The sequence below is a fragment of the Schistocerca gregaria genome, chromosome 9 (assembly GCF_023897955.1).
Source record: "Schistocerca gregaria isolate iqSchGreg1 chromosome 9, iqSchGreg1.2, whole genome shotgun sequence".
Classification (NCBI taxonomy): Eukaryota; Metazoa; Arthropoda; class Insecta; order Orthoptera; family Acrididae; genus Schistocerca; species Schistocerca gregaria.
Genome location: NC_064928.1, coordinates 142,158,607 through 142,183,708, shown reverse-complemented (window position 1 = coordinate 142,183,708; position 25,102 = coordinate 142,158,607). Strand labels below are relative to the sequence as shown.

Genomic DNA, 25,102 nt, shown 5'->3' with positions numbered 1-25,102 from the left:
AGAAGCTGTGGAATGCCAGGAATGTTTTTCGAGGTAAAAAATTCAGTGATGGAGGTGGCTATGAGACATGGGGTATTTTTATGATGCAGCATCCACTTGTTTGCAATATCCGGTTTCAATATCCACCCTTTTCCCTTTTAATACATTTGGCAGAGTGTTTTTTCTTATTGTTAAATGTAGGTCTGATTTCACAACAGCACTATATGATCAATATTTTCATTGGTTTTTGACGGTGAAGGCTTCCTGAGTGAGGTTCATCTTTAACGTGTTGTCGGGCTGCCAAAAAATGTTCTGTGCTGGCAAAACACTTGTGCTCTTGATAAGGAATATTGCCCATAGGCCTGTCTTTACTTTTCAAAAGTAACACTCAACTATTCACCAAGCAAACACAAAACCTGAAGCCATAACATTCTCTAAATTCCACTGTTCCCTTTTCATAACACAACAAAAATAATTTCACTGATGGTGCTAAAAAACCCATATGATGCAAATATGGAGTTGAAACTCTGCCTGAACATCTGGAAGGGACAAATAGATTGGCCTACACAAGTAAAACACAGCATTGCCAGATCACTCGCAGTGTTGTCAGTCTCATTACTTTTCTCACACACCTTGGAAAACAACAGTAAACAAAGAAAGAACACTAATAAATACAGTATCTGTCTCTCTTGAAAAAATTCATCTATGGAATAAATAAGTTCTATCAAGTAAATATTTATTTTATTCTTAGACAGAGGATTGTTACTATTCAGACTTAATGTCACATGGTAGAGAATTATGGGCTTTAATACTACTGTACTGTATACTTTTTTATACCAGAAATAAATTGTTTAAGACACAAAAACATCAGCATTCCTTTTTGTGTTATGATGGTGATAGAGACAAAACTGTTTTACAAAGAGAAGAGTCTTGCATCATCATTCAAGCACATCAATAGATAAGCATATAAAACACAATGATACAATATTAGTACACAGAGTTACCAGAATTTTACACAGATGGCTCCAAGAAGTGCAACTGTCCAGATGGTTGAATGCAGCTAAGGTTTTTTTTTTTTTTTTAAAAAAAAAAATCTCAACTGTAAGATGTTCCCAGGTGTGGCTATTACCTAGATAGGTAGCTAAGAAAACAGAGCAACACACATTGTACTTTTTCGCACCTCTGAACCAGGAAATCTGACAATTTGTTAAAATATTGCCATGTATGAGAGGATTTGCACACCATCACTGTACGATTACAGTAAAACCCTGAATTATTGAACCTTCTTTTAAGGAAATTCCACTTTTTATGAGTATTTCTGTCAAAATCGGCGAAATTCCCATAAGGACAACATTATTTCTCCCCGCTTTTAACAAACCCCCCCTTTACGAAAAAGTCTTCTTTTAAGGAATAAATGCGAAACATTTTGCAAATTTGAATCCAGTTTTTACGTTATTTCAAACATGTCAAATGGTTACCGATTTCTTTCAATTTCATTTTACATGGGTATTATCTGTTGTGCGACACAGCAAATACTAAATGATTCAACCAGTTGACAGACATGTAGATCATAGTCAATAACTCTACTTCTCTTACAGTGATACTGGTCGATTCGTTGAAAGTATCAGAAATCAGTTTTCATGTGATGTGATGTCACAGTCATTATAAATATGAAGCATAAAAAGTGTAGTTGTTACTTTATTGAATTGTCGAAGTTATGAACTTTACTTTTGTGGAGTTACAGTCTGCAAACAGTGAAATTCGATGATCATTTGCAACATCAATGACAATCTCAACATAAATATTTCACACATGGCGATGAAATACGATTACATGCCGTCTACATGTGTAGCACGTTCAAAAATAAGTAAGTGTTCCTAAATGTCAAAATTAACAATTCCTCTAGATCCAGAAAGCAGGAATATTTGTACGTCCAAATTTAATGATTGGAAAATATTCTTCTGATGTAGTTTCAAGGATTGAAAACAGGAAGTATTCCTACATGTGGAAACTTACTGCAAGAGTGTTCGTGAAATCGTTTTAGATATCGATACTGAAAATTTCCATGAATCAACGGCTGGTTAAAAGTTTTTTTAAAACATCATACTCTGTCGTTCCGAAGTGTAAGTGGAGAAAGTGAGGCTCTGGTCATAAAAAGCACGAACTATTGGAAAATCATTACATTGCTAAGTGTTCTGATACATTTCCAATGCTGATGAAGCTCGTGTCTTTTTTAGTTTACATACTACAGAATCATATTCCATTTAGAGAGAAAATGCCACAAAGGTAAAAACAAAATTAAAGAAAGGCTGCCTTTTCTATTAATCTCCAGGTGTTTCCAAAACATAAAAGCTTTATGTTTTACTTCAGAGTACAACAGCAAACCCTGGAAACAACAGAAAACCTTATGAATTTCTCAAGCATTTAGATACCAAGATGGGTGCAGCAAGAAGGAATTTGACTCGTTATGCTCTGTACATCACAGGGTGACAATTTCTGAAATTGTGAATGTTGTGTTCCTTCCTCTGAACTGCACAAGTCATCTGCAGCCTCTGGACCCCAGCATAATACAATCTTAAGGCCAAATACAGTGTAGCATATGAACAGAAATCAATTTTATTCTTTGAGAGGAAGTGATGTGACTCCACCATGTACAGGGTACAAATATGTCTGCTGCTGCCTAAAATTCTGTAACACAACATACAATGTTAAACTGTTTCACAAAGGCTGGCTGTGGTATATCAGTTGCAGCTGAAGACGCCATTGTTCCAGAAGAAGGATGGAGGAGCAAAACTGACATTTGTGAAAATGTGAGATTCCAGCACATTTTTGTGATCACAATGATCTAAATTTCCTGCCAGAGATTTATGCAAGTTATATGCTTATGAAGGTACAAAGACAGGAGCTGGCAGCAACAGTGAAAAACAAGAAGAAAAAATGACGGCATTGCATCAAGTTTCACTGCTTTTTTGAAATCAGTTGATATGGTCAGGATTTTATTTTTCTCATAATGTAGATGAATAATTCTTACTTATATTTACAAGCTGAAGCTATGACCTCTCTCTACAGTATGCTAGAAGAACAAAACAAACATTACTTCTTTATTAAAGTGTGTTCAGCAAAGAGTTTATTAATTTTACATCTACTGTGCTTAAATTTGTAGTGCATTATATTGGTAATTTTGTAATTAAATAGCAGTTTTATCACCTAAACACGTTTGAATTGGCATTCTGGGTCACTCCATGAACCCTGGCAAAAACCCGATCTAAGGAAAAAATATTTGGGTCCTCAGATTTGTTAAAAAAGAGGTTTCACTGTATGTATAAACACCGAGTAAACACATTCCTGAAAAGATTTTAGGATCAAACAGAACACTGCTCTTTTGAGCTTAATGACCTCTCCCAACAATCCAATACTTCCTTGTGCTATTGTGTCTTAATTTTGTACTGAATGGAATTACAATCATCTATGTCACCAATATAATTTTCAATAAATCTAATATTTTTATGGTGTTCATATCAACAGATCTGTGGTGCAAACATAATACAAGAGAAAAAAAATCCATACAAACAAAGGTCACCTATTACTACATCCTGGCAGACCATTGATCCCAAACTGACAAGCAGTACATCATGGCACAACGTACACAATTTTGGTGGTCAGTGGTGTTTATTACTGTATGCTTACAATGATATGCTGAACTGTTATTGACAAAGCTTACTGAAACTTTCCTTGTTTAACTGACATATAGATTTTCTTTTTATAAAAGAATATGAACTTTTATTAACAACAAAATTACAAACAGTTACATGTACACAGAGTGTTAAAGACACTAGTATTGTAAGAGTCAAAAAATGTATATGGGAAGAGGGGAAGGCATTTTTATTACGATGAAAGTAACCATAAAAATTATGGCTAATAATATACTCATTTCATTTCATAGCATCATGGTCATCAGTCATTCCATTAAGACAAAACATCAATCATCAGTTGTTTTAAATCAGTTGCTAATACAACACCCCATCCGTACCATGAATAGCATGCAGTGATCAAGAATAATAAAAACTTTGCTTACAACAATACTACATGACAAACTTTAACCTATTAAATGCAATAGTTCATGCCAGTCTAATTACAATACAATTAGAGGAACTGTAAACTCTGGCATCATAACAATAAAACCTTAGTAATAAAATTTGTAAAAATGTACAAGGAAGGGAGCAAGACACTGCATAATTAAGCAGAACAAATAAGAAAACTATACAAATATGGTGAGAAATTTCTTTGTTAATGACACCATCTGATCTCAATGAAACAACCAAACCCACCAATGTGAAAGACAACTGCATGTAGCACCACACTAACAAAATGTGTAATGTTCAATGCGTATTCGGGGACACAACACCTGTATACGTACTCCACCTACCATATGGTGCCTGGTGGAGTGTACCTCGTACTGCTACTAGTAACTTTCTTGTTCCATTCACAAATGGAGGGGGGGAGTATCACTTTTCTATACACCTCCATACATGCCCTAATTTCTCTCGTTTTTGCGGTCCTTACTCTAAGTGTACACAGGGGGGAGGGCAGTATATTCTATCTGTCAACAGTTGCAAATGGCAGTTCCTTGAATTTTCTGACTAGTATTTCATGAAAAGAACGTTTTCCTCCCTCCAGAGATTCCTACGAGTTTATGAACCCCTTCCAGAACACTCGTGTTTATCAAGCCTATCGGAAACAAATCTAGCAGCATGCCTCTGAAATGGTTTGGCACCTTCCTTTAATCTGACCTGGAAGGAATCCCAAACAGTCTAGCAGTACTCAAAAATAGGTCACACTAGTGCTATGTACACAATGTCCTTTATAGGTGAGCTAAACTTTTCTAAAATTCTCTCAATAAGGTGAAGCTGGCCATTCGCCTTCCCTACTGCCATCCCTATGTGCACATTCCACTTCTTACTGCTTTCCAACAACACACACATATATCTAATTGACAGTCATTGTGTCAACCAGTGCACCACCACTACTGTATTCATACATTACATAATTTTTCTACCCAACTACATTAACTTACATTTTTCTACCTTTAGAGCAAGCTGCCATCCATCACGCCAAACAGAAATGCTGTCCAAGTCATATTACATCCCTCTATAGTCACTCAACGACAACGCTATCCTGTATACTATAGCGTCACCAGCAGTTTACTGCTCAGCCACTCTCAGATCATTTATGTATAAAGATAACAAGAACAGTCCTACCACATTTCCCAGGGGCACTCCTGATGATATTTTGGTTTCCAGTGAACACTGGGTTCTATTGCTCATTAAGTCTTTGACCCAATCAAATATCTGGGAATCTATTCCATATGCTCAGATCTTCATTAACATTCTGCAGTGGGGCATCACGTCAAATGCTTTCGAGAAATCTAGGAATATTTAACCGACCTGTTGCTCTCCACCCATGTTTCACAGGATATTGTACAACAAAAGGGCACACCATGTTTTGCACAAGTGATGCTAAATCAGCATTGATTTGTGAGCAAAAGCTTTTCTGAAACTTCCTTGAAGATTAAAACTTTGTGCCAGACCGAGACTCTAACTCGGGACGTTTGCCTTTCGCGGGCAAGTGCTCTACCACCTGAGATACCCAAGCACGACTCGCGCCCTGTCCTCACAGCTTTACTTCTGCCAGTACCTCGTCTCCTACCTTCCAAACTTTACAGAAGCTCTCCTGCTCACACTCCACTGCAGAGTGAAAATCTCATTCTGGAAACATCCCCCAGGCTGTGGCTAAGCCATGTCTCCGCAATATCCTTACCTTCAGGAGTGCTTGTTCTGCAAGGTTCGCAGGAGAGCTTCTGTAAAGTTTGGAAGGTAGGAGATGAGGTACTGGCGGAAGTGAAGCTGTGAGGACGGGGCGTGAGTCGTGCTTGGGTAGCTCAGGTGGTAGAGCAGTTGCCCGCGAAAGGCAAAGGTCATGAGTTCGAGTCTCGGTCCGGCACACAGTTTTAATCTGCCAGGAAGTTTCATATCAGCACACACTCCGCTGCAGAGTGAAAATCTCATTCTAAAAGCTTTTCTGTGTGAAGGAAATTTCTTATATTCACACTTAAAATATGCTCAACAATTCCACGGCAAACCAATGTTAAGTATATTGGTCTGTAATTTTACAGGTCCAAACTTTTACTCTTCTAATATTCGGGAGTCATCTGAAATGTTTTCCAGTCGCTTGGGACTTTGCACTGGGTGAGAGATTTCATGTAAATGCAAGTCAAGTGGCCAAAGCTATACAGAATTCTCTGTAGATCATCATTGGAATTCCTTACGAACCTGGAGACTTATTTGTTTTCAACTTTTTTAGTTGCTTCTGTGTCAGAGATGCACACTATGACCTCCATGTAGAAGAATGAGAAACAGTCAAACAAGAGTATGTCATACAATACTCCACAGTGAATGATTTCTCAAACATGAAATAATAATAATAATAATAATAATAATAATAATAATAATAATAATAATAATAATAATAATAATAATAATAATAATAATAATCATCATCATCATCTATTTTGCTGCCTTTTATTGCCATAACAGGCTGGTTGACTAGCGACTGGAAAAAACGCCTTCGATCTACTTAGTGATTTTATGCAGGACCACAATTTTCTGTTCCTTGGCAAGATCTTTCTCTATGATGTGTTGGTGGAAGCAGTCATATGCTTTCCACACCAAACTCTTCACATAAGCACGAGTTTCTGCCGACTTTGGCCTGTTGACATTACAGAGCTTTTTTTAAACAGGAGCGCAAGAGTCGCTGATTTCCTCAGCATTTTCTGAATTTTGTTATCAAACTATGGTGGGTCTTTTCTGTCCTTAATCCACTTACTCAGCACATACTCCTCCATAGTGCAATTTACAATCAGCTTAAACTTTGTCTATAATTCCTGCAGGTCCATAACATTGGAACTAAATTATGTTCCTTCATTGTCCAAGTAAGGTGGCTGAAATTGGATGGCCCATAAAAATGGGCCACAATTACCTTAAACTTCCGTATGTTAATTACTAGCGTCCAGATAATTTCTTAGTCAGACTGAATTTCGACCTCTATGAACAATGTTTTTGTCATCTGTGAAGAACACTCCCCTTCTAAAGATACCTAGTCTTTCTTTTAGATATACAATCCTGGAAATGGAAAAAAGAACACATTGACACCGGTGTGTCAGACCCACCATACTTGCTCCGGACACTGCGAGAGGGCTGTACAAGCAACGATCACACGCACGGCATAGCGGACACACCAGGAACCGCGGTGTTGGCCGTCGAATGGCGCTAGCTGCGCAGCATTTGTGCCCCGCCGCCGTCAGTGTCAGCCAGTTTGCCGTGGCATACGGAGCTCCATCGCAGTCTTTAACACTGGTAGCATGCCGCGACAGCGTGGATGTGAACCGTATGTGCAGTTGACAGACTTTGAGCGAGGGTGTATAGTGGGCATGCGGGAGGCCGGGTGGACGTACCGCCGAATTGCTCAACACGTGGGGCGTGAGGTCTCCACAGTACATCGATGTTGTCGCCAGTGGTCGGCGGAAGGTGCACGTGCCCGTCGACCTGGGAGCGGACCGCAGCGACGCATGGATGCACGCCAAGACCGTAGGATCCTACGCAGTGCCGTAGGGGACCGCACCGCCACTTCCCAGCAAATTAGGGACACCGTTGCTCCTGGGGTATCGGCGAGGACCATTCGCAACCGTCTCCATGAAGCTGGGCTACGGTCCCGCACACCGTTAGGCCGTCTTCCGCTCACGCCCCAACATCGTGCAGCCCGCCTCAAGTGGTGTCGCGACAGGCGTGAATGGAGGGACGAATGGAGACGTGTCGTCTTCAGCGATGAGAGTCGCTTCTGCTTGGTGCCAATGATGGTCGTATGCGTGTTTGGCGCCGTGCAGGTGAGCGCCACAATCAGGACTGCATACGACCGAGGCACACAGGGCCAACACCCGGCATCATGGTGTGGGGAGCGATCTCCTACACTGGCCGTACACCTCTGATGATCGTCGAGGGGACACTGAATAGTGCACAGTACATCCAAACCGTCATCGAACCCATCGTTCTACCATTCCTAGACCGGCAAGGGAACTAGCTGTTCCAACAGGACAATGCACGTCCGCATGTATCCCGTGCCACCCAACGTGCTCTAGAAGGTGTAAGTCAACTACCCTGGCCAGCAAGATCTCCGGATCTGTCCCCCATTGAGCATGTTTGGGACTGGATGAAGCGTCGTCTCACGCGGTCTGCACGTCCAGCACGAACGCTGGTCCAACTGAGGCGCCAGGTGGAAATGGCATGGCAAGCCGTTCCACAGGACTACATCCAGCATCTCTACGATCGTCTCCATGGGAGAATAGCAGCCTGCATTGCTGCGAAAGGTGGATATACAATGTACTAGTGCCGACATTGTGCATGCTCTGTTGCCTGTGTCTATGTGCCTGTGGTTCTGTCAGTGTGATCATGTGATGTATCTGACCCCAGGAATGTGTCAATAAAGTTTCCCCTTCCTGGGACAATGAATTCACGGTGTTCTTATTTCAATTTCCAGGAGTGTATTTTCCATGACTAGTTAAATATTTCAGTACTAGTTTCGGTTTAACCCAGCTCTCCGTTCAGAGAATAATTTGAGCACAACACCTTTCCAAGAGTGTAGTAAATTCGGGAACTTTGTTACAAATACTTTGGCCGTGTACTGTTAAAATTTTGACAAAGTGCCTTTTTTTGTATTTGATCTGATTTTGCTCTCTGCATACTGGATGGTGAGCATTCACCAAGAGGACGTCTAACACCTACTTTAAAAAACCTCCAAGTTCACAACATGTATTCTGTTACCCAAGAAGCTGCTTCCTTTGTGTAGTGCATCTCTGACTTACCAAGGGGCATCATACAACTCTCCATCTCATAATGTACGTGCAGATATCTGCAGCCAAGACTAACAAAACAGACAAAACAGATCCACCAGACTCCAAAACGAAGGAGCTTGATCGATTTCAAGTACATTACTGCAAACTGTGAGCTCTGATTGCATCCCACGAGCAAAGGCAGCAGCCTGCACCACTTACACCAGCCACCCACACAAACTATTGACAGTCTCAAAACGCAAGTGATGGGTGTCACTGGTGCCAACACGAGCTACAATCTGCAGATGACTGAACCCTCAATAACACAGGCAGAGCCACCTCCGCATCTCAGACGATGCCCTCCTGGAAGACATACTGATCACACATTAGACTTCTTTCCAGGCTTCAACACTACTTCCCTAATGGACTCCATAACACGAGTGACATTGGAGCTCCTGATAAATGGAAAAACTCACCCCTCACATGTTTGCTCAGACCCTTCTGAAGGGACAGTCACTTGTCCACTCACAGGACAAGTGGGCAAGGCCAGATGGGCAGCTTCCACTTTGACACTGAATTATACGAATGGATTACAACCCGCCACTCACTCTGTGGATCTCCTGTGATGAGTGCCCTGCAAATTGCCTTGGTAGCAGATCCTATGGGGGGGAACCAGCAACACATTAGGTGTCTCATGACAAGCCAGATGCTCTGTCACCTCTACACTCGAAAGGTAGCAGCCTGCAAATTCCGACTGCAACCAACAGCACCTTCAGCTGTTCACAATCTGCAGCCAGCTCTTTTTGTGTTTGCACACTGCAGGTACACAAACTGTACAGCCTACTATTACTAATTTATGAATTAGGCTATGAAAGCACACAAAAAAGGCTCACTAAGTAATGTGTTTCTTTCCCAATGTGCAACAAACAATCTGAAACAGTGTCATGCAAAAAGTGTTTAAAAACACATATAGCTTATAACTTAAAAAACATAAATAAGGGGGAAAAAATGTGTCACTGGTGACAAGTTCTTCCACAGGGAATCAAAAATTACAAAATGTAACAATATTGTTACATTCAATTCTGGATTTTCCATTGTTGAAAAATCACAAAATGATATTATAGAAACTAATAGGATGCCATGTTTGAGCTCAACCGCCCAAAACACGCTGACCTACATGACAACACTACAGATAAACACACAGCACAACGTGCTAATGAAAAATATAATGTTCAAACAGTGTTCAAAGAAACACTTTAAAATGCAAAGGCAAAGAGCAAAATACAATTTGAAACATAACACGAAAAAAGTTTAAAATACAGGTACTGATTGCAACATTTTAGGTTTAATGGAAAACTTAACTGCAAAAAACCCACATTTTATAACAACAGGAAAAGCCCATGGCATCATGAACATTGTGAACGGTTCGTCGACCCATTTGAATGAATCACTAAGTCTAACTGAAACTTCGAGTTGCTGAAAAGTGCATATCATTTCAGAGAATACCTCATACGATTATTAGCCACATCTTCCACTGTGCTAGTCACAAGTGGAGAGTGGACCAAAATTTTTTTATCCATCTGTGTGTGTCTTAACTTGTTTTAGTTTCCACGCACCATACAGAAAACAATCTGTAAAGACTCAATGACTTGGTATTAGCAACATCTGAAGATTATAGTATTAATTAACGTTTACCATATTTTGGATGACGAGCTGCGTGGCAACTTCTGGTGTCAGACGCTCTAGGATATATTTCTCCGCAGCATCTATGACTTCTTCTGACAAAATAATTGGAGCAGGCACTGTAGAGACAGGTTCCACTGTGGGTTCTGAGTTCACAACCTGTAACATGAATAAATCTTAAAAGGTTTTAATCTTGCACAGGTCATTTCATTTGCTCATTTTTGTTTCACATTTCCTTATGCTTATGTAGGACTGACTAAAGACAACATGCTGGTTATCTTCACTGATCACATAAGTAGACCCTAAACATTCTTTACAATAATACAGTCTGATGTTACTGAAGTTTAATAAATACTTATAACATTCAGCAAGGTGCAGCAAGAGATGTGTATAAGGGGGAGAAAGCAGCAGCACTTTGGAGACTGCAAGTGAGGAGGAGGATGTGTGCTGCTGTTGAAGAAATTAGGTCACTGAATAACACACAACCATGTCAGAGGAAGGCCACTCATGGAAGTGATACTGCTGTCGACAGCTGTCTTCAGTGGCTTATGAGGGATCACTGCTGCTTACATTATTACTCTGTCAGTAGCATAGTTGGCTGACAATGAATAGTTTTGTCATTCTGTTAAAAGTTATTTCCATTTCGGACCCAAGGTCTCCACTAATGAGAGGTCCACTTGACTTTATAATAAGATACAGTTTCTTCACATTTCAAGTACCCTATCTAATTCCAATGTAACAGCCTACTTTCGTAAATACGATTTCACTGCAGTGCAAATTAAAGAGTGTCAATTTAAGTAAGATTCATTTAAGGAGGAAACAGAAAAAAAAAAAATGACTTGTCCTATATGGCGAGCCAAATCTTTCCTTGGTGGCTAAAAACGAGAGCACAGCTTTGTGAAACAAAATACATAGCTTCTTGAAAACCAATGAATCATTTCAACATAAAAAAGGCAAGTAATGGATTAACTTTTAACGTTCTCATAAGCATAACCACAATATTCTGACCTAGACTTTAAATATTAACAATACATTGCCGCAAACCCATTTTTACCGCCTGCACTCACAAATACCTCTCATTCCCCTCCAGAAATCAGTGTTACATACCACTCCAGTAATAAGCAGAAGTGTATAACAAGCACACAAAATTATCATTCACTGTTACCGAAATTTTCAATCACGGAAATATTACAACCAACTTCTTGAACCTATTTTCTCATTAAAAATTTCCACTTTTTTTGGTATTTTACTCCATCTATCTTAAATCGTACCTAACCTCTCATGGCATCCTTGCCTGCTAAGTTATTTGCGCATACTAAAAGGAAGGGTCTCAGCTGAGCGACTTTCAAGTGAGGAAAGTTTCATGTTTTAAAAAAACTACTTTACAACATACAGACATGAATTATTTGTTGAAGAATGAAGAAACTGGCAGAAACTGGTATCTGAGAAAATCCATTTTGGTCCTGGAGAAATGCAAGACATGCAAGGCAATACTGACTGCACGATTTAGAAAACCTATGTCTGCAGCATTTGTAGACAAAGTTTTTGACAATGTTGACTACAAAACACACACACACACACACACACACACACACACACACACACACACACACACACACACACACACACACACACCTAGCTATCTCTCTCCCCCTCCAATTTGCAAGACAACAATAATCTGCACAAACAGTTCGACGATGTTTGCAGCTGTATGCACCATCAGCTCTGAGACCATGGCTGCGATTACCCTTGACACTGCATCACAGACAGGTGCGTGCATCCAGGTTAGTCGTTGAGTACACCATCGTGGGCGAATGCCAAAACATCATTTTTTGGGATGAATCCAGGTTCTGTTTACAGCATCGTGACATTGGAAGAGTGTATTCGCCATCGCCATACTGGCGTATCACCTGGCGTGATGGTATGGGGTGCCATTGGTTACACGTCTCGGTCACCTCTTGTTCGCATTGATCGCACTTAACAGTGGACGTTACATTTCAGACGTGTTACGACCTGTGGCTCTACCCTTCATTCAATCCCTGCAAAACCCTACATTTCAGCAGGATAATGCACGACCGCATGTTGCAGGTCCTGTACGGGCCTTTCTGGATACAAAACATGTTTGACTGCTGCCCTGACCAGCACATTCTCCAGATCTCTCACCAATTGAAAACATCTGGTCAATGGTGGCTGAGCAACTGGCTCGTCACAATACGCCAGTCACTACTCTTGATGAAGTGTGGTATCGTGTTGAAGCTGCATGGGCGGTTGTACCTGTACATGCCATCCTAGCTCTGACTCAATGCCCAGGCGTATCATGGCCATTATTACGGCCAGAAGTGGTTGTTCTTGGTACTGATCTCAGGATCTATGCACCCAAATTGCGTGAAAATGTAATCACTGTGTCAGTTCCAGTGTAATATATTTGTCCAATGAATACATGTTTATCACCTGCATTTCTTCTTGGTGTAGCAATTTTAATGGCCTGGAGTGTAGCTACATACAGAGGTGAAATATGAACAAAAACAGTTCAGCCAAGAAGGGAGTACACTCTATAGGTGGTACTACAGAAGAATGCTGAAGATAAGATGGGTAGATTGATTAATTATCATGGAAGTACTGGATCATATTGGAGGAAAATGAAATTTATGGCACAACTGTATTAAAAGAAAGGAGTGTTTGGTATGGCATTTTGAATCATCATTGAATCTTCAATTCATTAATGGAAGAAAGAGTGGAGGGTTTAAATTTTAAAGGGAGACCAATGCGTGACCACCATAAGTAGTTTGACATGAATGTAGCTAACAGCAGCTACGGTAGAGAATGCTTGCACAGGATACACTAGCATGATGAGCTGCATCTAATCAGTCTTAGGACTGAAAAACAACAAGTATTTATATTGTCTCCAAAATTTCTAGCTGCCAACCCTATCAATCAGAACCAGTGTGACTTGGTGAAAATGAAACATTTTGTGTTTTTCCACATAGTGGCCGTGCACAAAGTTCATCATAAAGCTGTCAACTCTTCAGGTATGTAAAGCAGCAATTCTTTTACTTTGCTCTACTTTGTAGATTTTAACGAGACTCATGCTGTTGGGTATGCTAAACTCTCACGGTTACAATGGGCAAAGGTCATCCCAGTCGAGCCACTTCATAATTATGTATTTCTGTAAAAATGTATGGCAGAAAGTTTTAAACTAACACCTGATACTCATACTTTCTTGAAAAGAAACTTTTTGATTTTACTGCAGTTCACAATGATCTGATATCTGATGTACACAGCCAACTCAGTCACATTTCCTTATGGACTGTTTTGCAATACCAAAGTTACTGTCCCAAGGAAACTAAGAATGACACCTAATTACAATGCCCTCTTAATTCATATTCCTTCACCCTTGAATAATTTTAGATAGTATACACCACTGCATAATGTTGCATGTCAAATTTCAGTAAGTGTTCAAGCCTGCCCAGGTAGGACTCTCTGTTACAATGTGTAAATGTAGATAGTTAACCATAATTCTTAAATGTGCTGTGGAACTCAGCTCATAATGAATATGATATTTTTTATGCACTGCCCCATTTCAAAATACAAATAATCACAGCTTAAAAAAATGTTACTTAGACACCTCTTACATCACGTGTGCTGCATGCAGTGGAAACAAGTTTACTGGCTAGATAACACAGTTTGCTATAATTCTTTTGTACTACTAAAAATTCACATTTCTTGTATGAAATAGTACTTGCTTACAAAAAACTTTCAGCTCTCCATCAAATTACCAGCATTATTGGCCCCACTCTCGATATAAAGCCTATATTAATGCACGATAATGAAGGTCATGTTTACTTTTAGCATTTTAACAACAGAAATCACTCTTCCTATTGTTCAGACACTATAGCATGGCAGTTTCAGGTGTTGGTGTTTTGGTCTATAGTTGCTGAAGTTACTGGTGGAGGTCTGGCCTGTTCCACAACTTTTACAGCGCTGCCAACCGTTACCAAATGCCCATGTATTGTTGTGCATTGCTTGTTGCTCATCTCTTATTTTGAAATGAGTTAAGACACTGTTCCAGGCCCATCAGACAGTTTATATACAACTCCCACTACTCCTAAAAGGAAAGTGAGATTTGTAGTATGAAGTGGTGCTCGTAACATTATGCATAATGTGCTAGAGTGCTGAGAGGTGGAAAAAGACAGCACAAAAAACTGCTACAAGCTATCACTTGGGCCAGGAAGAGAGCTGCCATTTGCATTGGCAAAGGTGTTTCAACTCTAGATAGGTTTAGAAAGCCCACAAGCTCTCATCCAGAAGAATCGCCTGGTAGTCCAAGAAAGAAAAGATCAGTTTTAGCCGTAATTTGTACTGGGAAAGTGTACAGCTGTTTATATTTGACAATTCTTCCAACTAGGCAGCTGTCAAGTTATTTTTATTTTGTGATTCTCGAGTTACTCCTGGCATATTTGATAATCAAAATATCCACGGGTGTGCTGCCGGTCTACAGTGTCCAACGGGCACAATATTTCGGCGATCATACATGTTGCCATCATCAGGTGAACTGACGGACTGAGCTGTTACTGAGCTTCCGTTACGTGGACAACACATTCGTCATCTGGCCACATGGTATGGATGAACTCCTTGACTTCCTTATACATCTTAACTCCATACACCCCAACATCAAATTCGCTATGGAGACTGAAACGGAGGGTAAATTACCTTTCCTTGACGTTTTGGTCAAGAGAAGGGCTGACGGCACCGTAGGTCATGGGGTGTATCGGAAGACAATGAACACTAATCTGTATTTGCACACGGACAGCTGCCACCACCCTTCACAGAGGAATGGCGTACTTAAAATTCTAGTACATAGGGCGTGCACTATTTCGGACGCAGAGAGTCTACCTCAGGAATTGGAACATCTGAGGACTGTATTTCGAAAAAATGGGTACTCAGAGGCAGATTCAACGTGCTCTCCGCCCAACCACTACAGCACAACCTGTCAAGATGGATGAAATCACGAGAGAGGAGATAGGCACTGCGTTTATTCCATATACAGGCGCAATCTCGGGGAAAAATCGCTCGCATTTTGAAGAAACACCGGGTCGGAACTGTGTTTTATCCTCAGGATAAAACTCGTGCACTGGTGGGGAGCGCCAAAGATGACCTCGGTTTGAGGAAGGCCGGCGTGTACCAGATTCCGTGTCAATGTGGCAAGTCGTATATCGGTCAGGCATCGTCAAGGATCGATGCCGTGAACACCAGAGGCACGCTCGACAGATGTATCCGAGCGAGTCGGCGGTCGCTGAACATTGTCGGAAAATCACGCTATGGAGTATGAACGCACGAGGATTCTGGTACAGATGTCGAGATACTGGGACAGCGTTGTTAGATAGGCCATAGAAATTCGCACCAATGACGACCTCATAAACCGCGACTGTGGCTATAATCTTAGCAAGGCTTGAGAACCAGCGATTGGGTTATTCAAGAGTAAATCGAGCAAGTGTATAGTTGTGACAACCACAGCGGATAGAGCCACCATCACACCGACGTCTCCTCAGATGCCATCGCAATCTGCTCCACCGCGCGACCGTGGCGCGGACGGCAGAGTGAGCGCGCCGCGAGCAGAGGGTATTTAAAACAGCCGCCTCTGCGACTGAACCCATTTCCTCCTGAGCAGCCATAGTGTACGGATCTTCGTGCCGGCACGTTCACAGGAGCTCAGTTCGTCAGTTCACCTGACGATGGCGACATGTATGATCGCCGAAATACTGCGCCCGTTGGACACTGTAGACTGGCAGTGCACCCATGGATATTTTGATTATTTTTATGTTGTTCACTTAGGATGAGACACAGTGATACTCAAGAAGAAGCTGATGACTTCAGTATATTAGTTCTAAGGAATAGCATAGCAGAAATATAAGCACAACAGAAAGTACTTCCTAGCATAGCATAACTTCTTCCAGTGCTGCATGAGAAGACAAACTGGAGATGGGCCAAACCTCATTAAAAACATCAATGAAGTCAATGGTGTGTGTGTGTGTGTGTGTTTTGACAAAGGACTTATTGGCCAAAAGCTTTAGTTGTGACAGTCTTTTTGTTGTGCCTATCTGCGACTCAGTATCTTTACTATATGGTGAGTAGCAACTTTCATTTTCATAATATTGTTACATTCCATTCTACATTTTCCACGGTTCAAAATAATTTTTTATTTTGACAAGTCATGGGTTGATAGCAACCTGACATACAGCAAATGCTAACAGAGTCTACAAGATGTACTGGGTTTTTTTTGGCATGGAGAAGTGCCTCCAGGAGGAGGCGTGAAATATGCGTGTGTAGTAAGGGCAGCTGAAGTTCTGGGCAAAAATCTGAACAGGCAAATTGTCATGGCCAAATGAACTCAGATTATTGAGAAATGGTTTTCAGAGATGGTGCTCCCAAATCTTCTGCCAGATTCTGTTATTGATATGGACAACGTGTATTATCACTGTAGGCAGGTGGACGAAACTCCTTCAATATGCTATCCAAGCGTGGCAATAAGAGAGTTCAGCTGCATAAAAGTAAAGTTAAACATGATGACAACTTGACAGCAGCTGAGCTGTGTGGTCGGGTGCAGGTGAATACAAGCAGTGAAAAGACGTATGCAGTAGACGAACTGGCTAACCACACCGTGGTTTGCCTATTGCTCAACAATTGTGAACTGAATGCAAATGAATCTGTACTCTCTCATTCACTGTTTAATTTTTGCCTGTACAACTATGGTGACATGTCTGCAGCCAGTCTCAAAAAACTTAAAGCCAATCCTTCAATTCATTCACTCCAAATGACTGGGAAGGGTACTGAAGAAAAGTGCAAGAGGTGGAGCACGATTACAGCAGGTGCGATAGTGTAACGGAAACTGGAACTGACAAGTAATACATGCTAATTACTCTATTGAGGACTCTTCTAATACAGACACAGTGGAACTTGATAGCTTAGTCTGTACAGATATAGCTGATAACCAGTCTTCACCTACTGATATGGCCCAGAGTGACTGGGAAAATGACTAAAATAAATCATCAAACTGTTTCATGCAGTATGTAAATGATGTATATATTTAATTACATTGGTTTTCTATCAGAAATTGTGTTTAACTATAATTTCATATAATTTCTGATAACTGTTACACAATTTGTAGCAATAGATTTGCTTTCGCTGAGGCACGAAACGTGGGTATTCATGACATCCTTCCCACACCTCTCTTCTCCCCTCTAACGACTTTTGAGTCCTCATTTATTTATACTTGCAGCCAACTGCCATGATGTAGTGTCGAAGTAACACTAAATTCTAATAGATTATTTTCAAAAACCTTCTTGAGACAATATATTTACTTTGCAGCAGTCATTACAACAATGAGCTCCCAAAACAAATGGTTACAACATTATTGTGAGCGAGTGATGCATAATATTGATGCTGCACCTTCTGTCTAATATTTTCCAGCAATAATTCAAGACTGATTCCATTCATCATGGTTGTATGAAATATAAGTAATATATGTGCTAATTCACTTATTCCCTGGCGACACCTGCAATAAAATTAAACCACTGAGAATTATTTAACTGGATGGATCTACTCACCAAGCAGTGGCAGAAAACAAAGGCGCACACACGCGCGCGCACACACACACACACACACACACACACACACACACACACACACACACACACACACACACACACACACACACACACACACACACACACACACACACACACACACAGCCTCTGAAAGCTTGCCAGTTACAAACGTCTTTTACATGTGTTCTGCCGCCGCTTGAACAATCGATTACAATAGATCAACATATGAAAGAGGGAGAGAGGGAGAGGGAGAGGGAGAGGGAGAGAGAGAGGGGGGGGACAGAGGGGGGGGTGTGAGAGGGGGGGTGTGAGACAGAGGGGGACCGAGGGGGGGTGTGAGACACAGAGGGGGACCGAGGGGGGGTGTGAGACACAGAGGGGGACCGAGGGGGGGTGTGACACAGAGGGGGACCGAGGGGGGGTGTGACACAGAGGGGGACCGAGGGGGGGTGTGACACAGAGGGGGACCGAGGGGGGGGTGTGACACAGAGGGGGACCGAGGGGGGGTGTGACACAGAGGGGGACCGAGGGGGGGGGTGACACAGAGGGGGACCGAGGGGGGGGGTGACACAGAGGGGGACAGAGGGGGGGGGTGACACAGAGGGGGACAGAGGGGGGGGGTGACACAGAGGGGGACAGAGGGGGGGGTGAGAGAGGGGGACAGAGGGGGGGTGAGAGAGGGGGACAGAGGGGGGGGTGAGAGAGAGGGGGACAGAGGGGGGGGTGAGAGAGAGGGGGACAGAGGGGGGGGTGAGAGAGAGGGGGACAGAGGGGGGGGTGAGAGAGAGGGGGACAGAGGGGGGGGTGAGAGAGAGGGGGACAGAGGGGGGGGTGAGAGAGAGGGGGACAGAGGGGGGGGTGAGAGAGAGGGGGACAGAGGGGGGGGTGAGAGAGGGGGACAGAGGGGGGGGTGAGAGAGGGGGACAGAGGGGGGGTGAGAGAGGGGGACAGAGGGGGGGTGAGAGAGGGGGACAGAGGGGGGGTGAGAGAGGGGGACAGAGGGGGGGTGAGAGAGGGGGACGAGAGAGGGGGACAGAGGGGGACGAGAGAGGGGGACAGAGGGGGACGAGAGAGGGGGACAGAGGGGGACGAGAGAGGGGGACAGAGGGGGGGGAGAGAGGGGGACAGAGGGGGGGGAGAGAGGGGGACAGAGGGGGGGGAGAGAGGGGGACAGAGGGGGGGAGAGAGGGGGACAGAGGGGGGGAGAGAGGGGGACAGAGGGGGGGAGAGAGGGGGACAGAGGGGGGGAGAGAGGGGGACAGAGGGGGGGAGAGAGGGGGACAGAGGGGGGGAGAGAGGGGGACAGAGGGGGGGAGAGAGGGGGACAGAGGGGGGGAGAGAGGGGGACAGAGGGGGGGAGAGAGGGGGACAGAGGGGGGGAGAGAGGGGGACAGAGGGGGGGAGAGAGGGGGACAGAGGGGGGGAGAGAGGGGGACAGAGGGGGGGAGAGAGGGGGACAGAGGGGGGGAGAGAGGGGGACAGAGGGGGGGAAAGAGGGGGACAGAGGGGGGGAAAGAGGGGGACAGAGGGGGGGAGAGAGGGGGACAGAGGGGGGGAGAGAGGGGGACAGAGGGGGGGAGAGAGGGGGACAGAGGGGGGGAGAGAGAGGGAGGGGCGAGAGAGAGGGAGGGGGGAGAGAGAGGGAGGGGGGAGAGAGAGGGAGGGGGGAGAGAGAGGGAGGGGGGGAGAGAGAGGGAGGGGGGGAGAGAGAGGGAGGGGGGAGAGAGAGGGAGGGGGGAGAGAGAGGGAGGGGGGGAGAGAGAGGGAGGGGGGAGAGAGAGGGAGGGGGGGAGAGAGAGGGAGGGGGGGAGAGAGGGGGAGGGGGGGGAGAGAGAGGGAGGGGGGGAGAGAGAGGGAGGGGGGAGAGAGAGGGAGGGGGGGAGAGAGAGGGAGGGGGGGAGAGAGAGGGAGGGGGGGAGAGAGAGGGAGGGGGGGAGAGAGAGGGAGGGGGGGAGAGAGAGGGAGGGGGGGAGAGAGAGGGAGGGGGGGAGAGAGAGGGAGGGGGGGAGAGAGAGGGAGGGGGGGAGAGAGAGGGAGGGGGGGAGAGAGAGGGAGGGGGGGAGAGAGAGGGAGGGGGGGGGAGAGAGGGAGGGGGGAGAGAGAGGGAGGGGGGGAGAGAGAGGGAGGGGGGGAGAGAGAGGGCGGGGGGGAGGGAGAGGGAGGGGGGAGAGAGAGGGAGGGGGGGAGAGAGAGGGAGGGGGGAGAGAGAGGGAGGGGGGGAGAGAGAGGGAGGGGGGGAGAGAGAGGGAGGGGGGAGAGAGAGGGAGGGGGGGAGAGAGAGGGAGGGGGGGAGAGAGAGGGAGGGGGGGAGAGAGAGGGAGGGGGGGAGAGAGAGGGAGGGGGGGAGAGAGAGGGAGGGGGGGAGAGAGAGGGAGGGGGGGAGAGAGAGGGAGGGGGGAGAGAGAGGGAGGGGGGGAGAGAGAGGGAGGGGGGGAGAGAGAGGGAGGGGGGGAGAGAGAGGGAGGGGGGGAGAGAGAGGGAGGGGGGGAGAGAGAGGGAGGGGGGGAGAGAGAGGGAGGGGGGGAGAGAGAGGGAGGGGGGGAGAGAGAGGGAGGGGGGGAGAGAGAGGGAGGGGGGGAGAGAGAGGGAGGGGGGGAGAGAGAGGGAGGGGGGGAGAGAGAGGGAGGGGGGGAGAGAGAGGGAGGGGGGGAGAGAGAGGGAGGGGGGGAGAGAGAGGGAGGGGGGGAGAGAGAGGGAGGGGGGGAGAGAGAGGGAGGGGGGGAGAGAGAGGGAGGGGGGGAGAGAGAGGGAGGGGGGGAGAGAGAGAATCTCACTGAACACCAGTCTTTCAATAAGTAATGCCCCACATTTTTTCCCCTCAGAACATATTTATTGTTACAGTCAGAATTTGCTGACAATATATATTGACATGTCTTGTCCACGTCGTGTTTTTCTACGGAGTCTCTATCACGTTCTATGGCTGTACACCAATGTTATGGAAAAGCATGTATTCCCTGCTGGTAAAAGCTTCTGTCCTGTAGGTGTAGCCATGTTTCCACTGTATGGCCAATACTCTTGTCCTCTTCAAAGTGTGTCCCCCATAGAGAATCTAAGCGGTACAAAGAGATAGACGTCCGAAGGTCCCAGGTCTGGACTGTAAGGTGGATGAGGCAATGATATCCAAACAAATTTGGCAATGTGTTCCCGGGTTCTCAGACTTGTGTCTGGATGTGCATTACTGTGTTGGAGCAAGATTTTGCTTTATTCTTGTCCAATCGAAAATGTCAGAAAGTTCTTCAGTTTATTCAGAGTCATCACATATGCCTCTGAATTGATGGTTCACCTTCTTGGCATCACATCCATGATAATGACGTCATCGCAATCCCAGAAGACTGTCGCTATGACTTTTCCGGCAGAGGGGGTTATCTTAAATTTCTTCTTTTATAGTGAATGAGGATGATGTCACTCCGTGAACTGCTTTTTGTTTCTGGTGCACCCAGCTTTCATCCTCCTCAACGAACTGTGACCGAGAGGCCTCTCCGTCGGTCTCGAAACACTCCAACAATTCACATGAAACTACCTTTCTCTTAATCTTGTGATCCGCTGTGAGCATTAGTGGAATCCATCGTGAGCACCTCTTTGAATATCTGAGAGTCTCAATCATTGCAGATGCACTTCCAATGCTGACCGACAACTGTAGAGCCAACTGCTGAGTTTTGATGCGCTGGTCGGTACGAATAATGGAATCCACACTATTCAGCATGTCCCGAGCAAGACCGATCATGGAGCATTTCCTGAGGCTGTAACTTTCTTCGCCCAACTGTACTATCAAGTGCAGTATTACCATACACAGCAAAGTAACGTTTATAAATGTTCACCATGGTTTCTTTTTCTGCACACAAGAAATCAATAACAGCACATGCTTGTAACGTGAGTTGTATGCCGACACCATTTTGATGCTGCACTACGGCTCTGCCATCTGCCAGAATGGTTCAGAACTTCACCGGCGCACAAATCAAACATCAAATGTGAAGCACCAAAAAGGATGTTTGTCTATGTGTGTTAATGTCTTTTTTTAAAAAAAATGTTGGGCATTACTTATTGAATGATCCTTGTACATTTGTATTTTTCAAAGTCATTCTCAAGTAGTCTTCATCAGTGTGAAGATTTTAATAAGTACCATTAATAGAAGAGAAAAAAGCAATTCTAAAAAGAAGAAAGCACTTCATCAAGAGTTTATTTACTAAGCCCAGGTGCTCATCCACTTCCAGTGGCTAACACTATGAAACAGGCATTGCACATCATGGTGAAGTGTAATGGAAAAATTGCAAAGTTATTTCAGGCATCAAGGAAAAGTCAATCTGGTCATGGAGGGGAAGTGTGGGGAGTAGAAACTGTGGAGGGAGATGACAGGTTAACTACAGTACACAAGTTCAGAAGCTGTACACAGATGAAGAGGTTCTAGCAGAACAGTCTGGTGCAGACAGCTGCATCAAACCAGTCTTCCGACTGATACATTATTCTGATAAAGAACATTGTTCCCACATCATCAACAGAACAGGGGAGGAAAGTAAAGACTGTGGGACAAAGTACTCTTTGACACACACTAATGCAGCCAGCAGAATACAGTTATATAAATGTAGATATTGTTAGAAATGTTCATTATGCTCACATCACACCATTTGTTTTAGGAAGGTAGGGGAATCGCTGTATGCTGTATTTATACCTGTACAGTCTCGTCGTCTTCTGAAGCCTCTTCCTCGTATTCGACTTTGAGGCGAGATTTCTTGCTGGACGGTGGGGTCAAATCTGGGGCCATCTGTGCCACTCTTTTCTGTCGGCGCCGCAGTTCCTCTGGGTGTGGGAATGCCCGCATCACCTACAATAAAATTACATATTTCAAGTATGTTCACTGGGCAGACACTTGGCATGTGCACACGCACAACACACATACATATATAAACACACACAATGAAGTATGTTACCTTCTTATTTTGGCCCTCATCTGTCTTTTACTTAGTCCCAGTAGCATCAACTTCCTTGTAGAAATTAACTAGTTTTCCAGATTTCTGACCATAGAATTAAACCATTTCCATAACTTTTATAATTCAACAGATTTACAAGAGAAATGTTTGTTTGATACATCCAGAAAAATTTAAACAGTCTGGCAGGTGGGGACTCAAACCTGGTACCTTGCCTTTGGTGGGCAATGTTCTTACAGACCGAGAGCCCTGTAGGCAAAATTCACAAACCACCATCCCAGTTTTACTTCTGGTGGAAGTAAAGCTGTGAGGATAGGTCACAAGTCATGCATTCCTACCTGGGTCTCTGCTGTGGAACAGAAGGTACATTGAGGGGGGAAAAGAATGTGAAGTGAAAGCTAAAAATAAAATACATCAGCTAACTAGTTACTGAACAACTTCAAATTCAATGGCTCCTCAAGAATTCTCACACATATTTCATGTTTTACCATTAACTCATTTTACTAGTGATTTCTGTCAATATCAATGACGAAGGTAAAGACATATTTATGTCAGAGATGGCAGAAGTACTTTCATATTTCACTGTACTGGGACAAGTTAATGTGGGTATGTGTGGCCCATTACAAGAAAGCATCCAAATACTTACAAGTGTATGTTTCAGTTCTGCAACCATTATTAAACACCAAACAATTACTGAATGTGAAAGTCAGTTGAATTTTACCAACACCCACTATATACACAATCATTTGGGAAAATTTGCTCAAAGATAAATGATATTCCAAACCATTCATGTAGCAAGTTCCATGAAGAAAGTCTAACCTCCTACATCCTCATGCAGCATATATACTACATCCAAATTTTATTTGGTCTAGTTCAGGGAATGAGCTAACCTCACTACGCCTGATTGTAATATATAATTTATGCCATGCACTTGCTGTACTTCACATTGTTTCGGATATGTTCCAAGTAGGTGGCAGCATCTGCTTAAAGAAAACTGTTTACTTCAGTGTCAGCATATATTTGAGAAATGAAGGTACTGTTATCAGCACCCTGACAAAAAGTCAGCTTGACAATCTGAAAGGTGCAGATGACTGTTGTCCCCACATGTGAAGCAGTTTATAATGGATTAAAGTCTTCCTCTCTTCCCCATCAATTTAGGGATGAGGCCTGACAGTTCACAACATTTCACCATTCTTTTAACTGTGGAATAAATATGAGCGAGGATGGTGAGCAGATATCCATCGATATAGAGGGCTTCTCTGATATCAGTATTGTTATGGCCACATGTAGTAAGCGTTGCTTCACGCAGTGGAGAATGGCAAAGCAGAGGCACGCCGGCGACCGAGGCGTTGCGAAGTACGCAGGCACAGATAGCCTTGCTGACAGCAGCAGCCTACCAACAGACTGACGCAAGGACGCACACAGACTGAGTGCCGAGCAAAGCCTGGAGAGTGCTGAGTAAGGGGAAGTGAGGCCAGCACGCTAATTACGCTGCTATATACTGCGGGAGTAATAATAAAAAGCTACCGAGGGTAAAAAAAGTCCTCCTGCAGGATATAAATAGTGAAGTGGAGGCAGCAACAGACAGAAGCCATTAGGAAGCAGTTTGGATCCGAGGACGGATGTGGTCTGTGTCCGAACATTCAATCTTCATAGGTGACAATTCCGGAAGTCTGTTACAGCTCACAGTAGTCATCCATTCGCCGCCAGATGTCAACTTCAGCTCTGGAGGTCGGCCCAGTGCTCAGCCCGAGTTCGGTCAGCACCATGGCTGACTAACTACAGCGAGAACTTCCAGTGGGATCGGCCGCAGCACGGTCTTGGTCACAGGCGCCGCCGGGGACTGACATCCGGACTTCACGGCAAATGGTCCATCCATGAACGGACCTCGCGACTGACGGCTTCCCAGCCGCCGGTGCAGTAGGCGTAGGCAGCTGACCTCACGACGACGTGGCTCCGTGGGCGTACCCGTACTGGGGCACCGAGTTCATCTCAACTACAGGGCATCCTGGCTTCAGTGGAGCACTGGTGGC

At 44.3% G+C, this 25,102-nt stretch overlaps 1 protein-coding gene across 1 annotated transcript in view; it reads right to left on the bottom strand.

Moving 5' to 3' along the window:
• Positions 1 to 25,102, bottom strand: part of LOC126291714 (symplekin-like) — a 135,145-nt gene that overhangs the window by 85,794 nt on the left and 24,249 nt on the right. Inside the window, exons 7-8 of the mRNA XM_049985370.1 lie at positions 22,814 to 22,966; positions 10,556 to 10,702 (exon numbers count right to left, since the gene is read on the bottom strand). Coding sequence (XP_049841327.1) covers positions 10,556 to 10,702; positions 22,814 to 22,966 — 300 coding nt within the window. The remainder of the gene's footprint in view (positions 1 to 10,555; positions 10,703 to 22,813; positions 22,967 to 25,102) is intronic.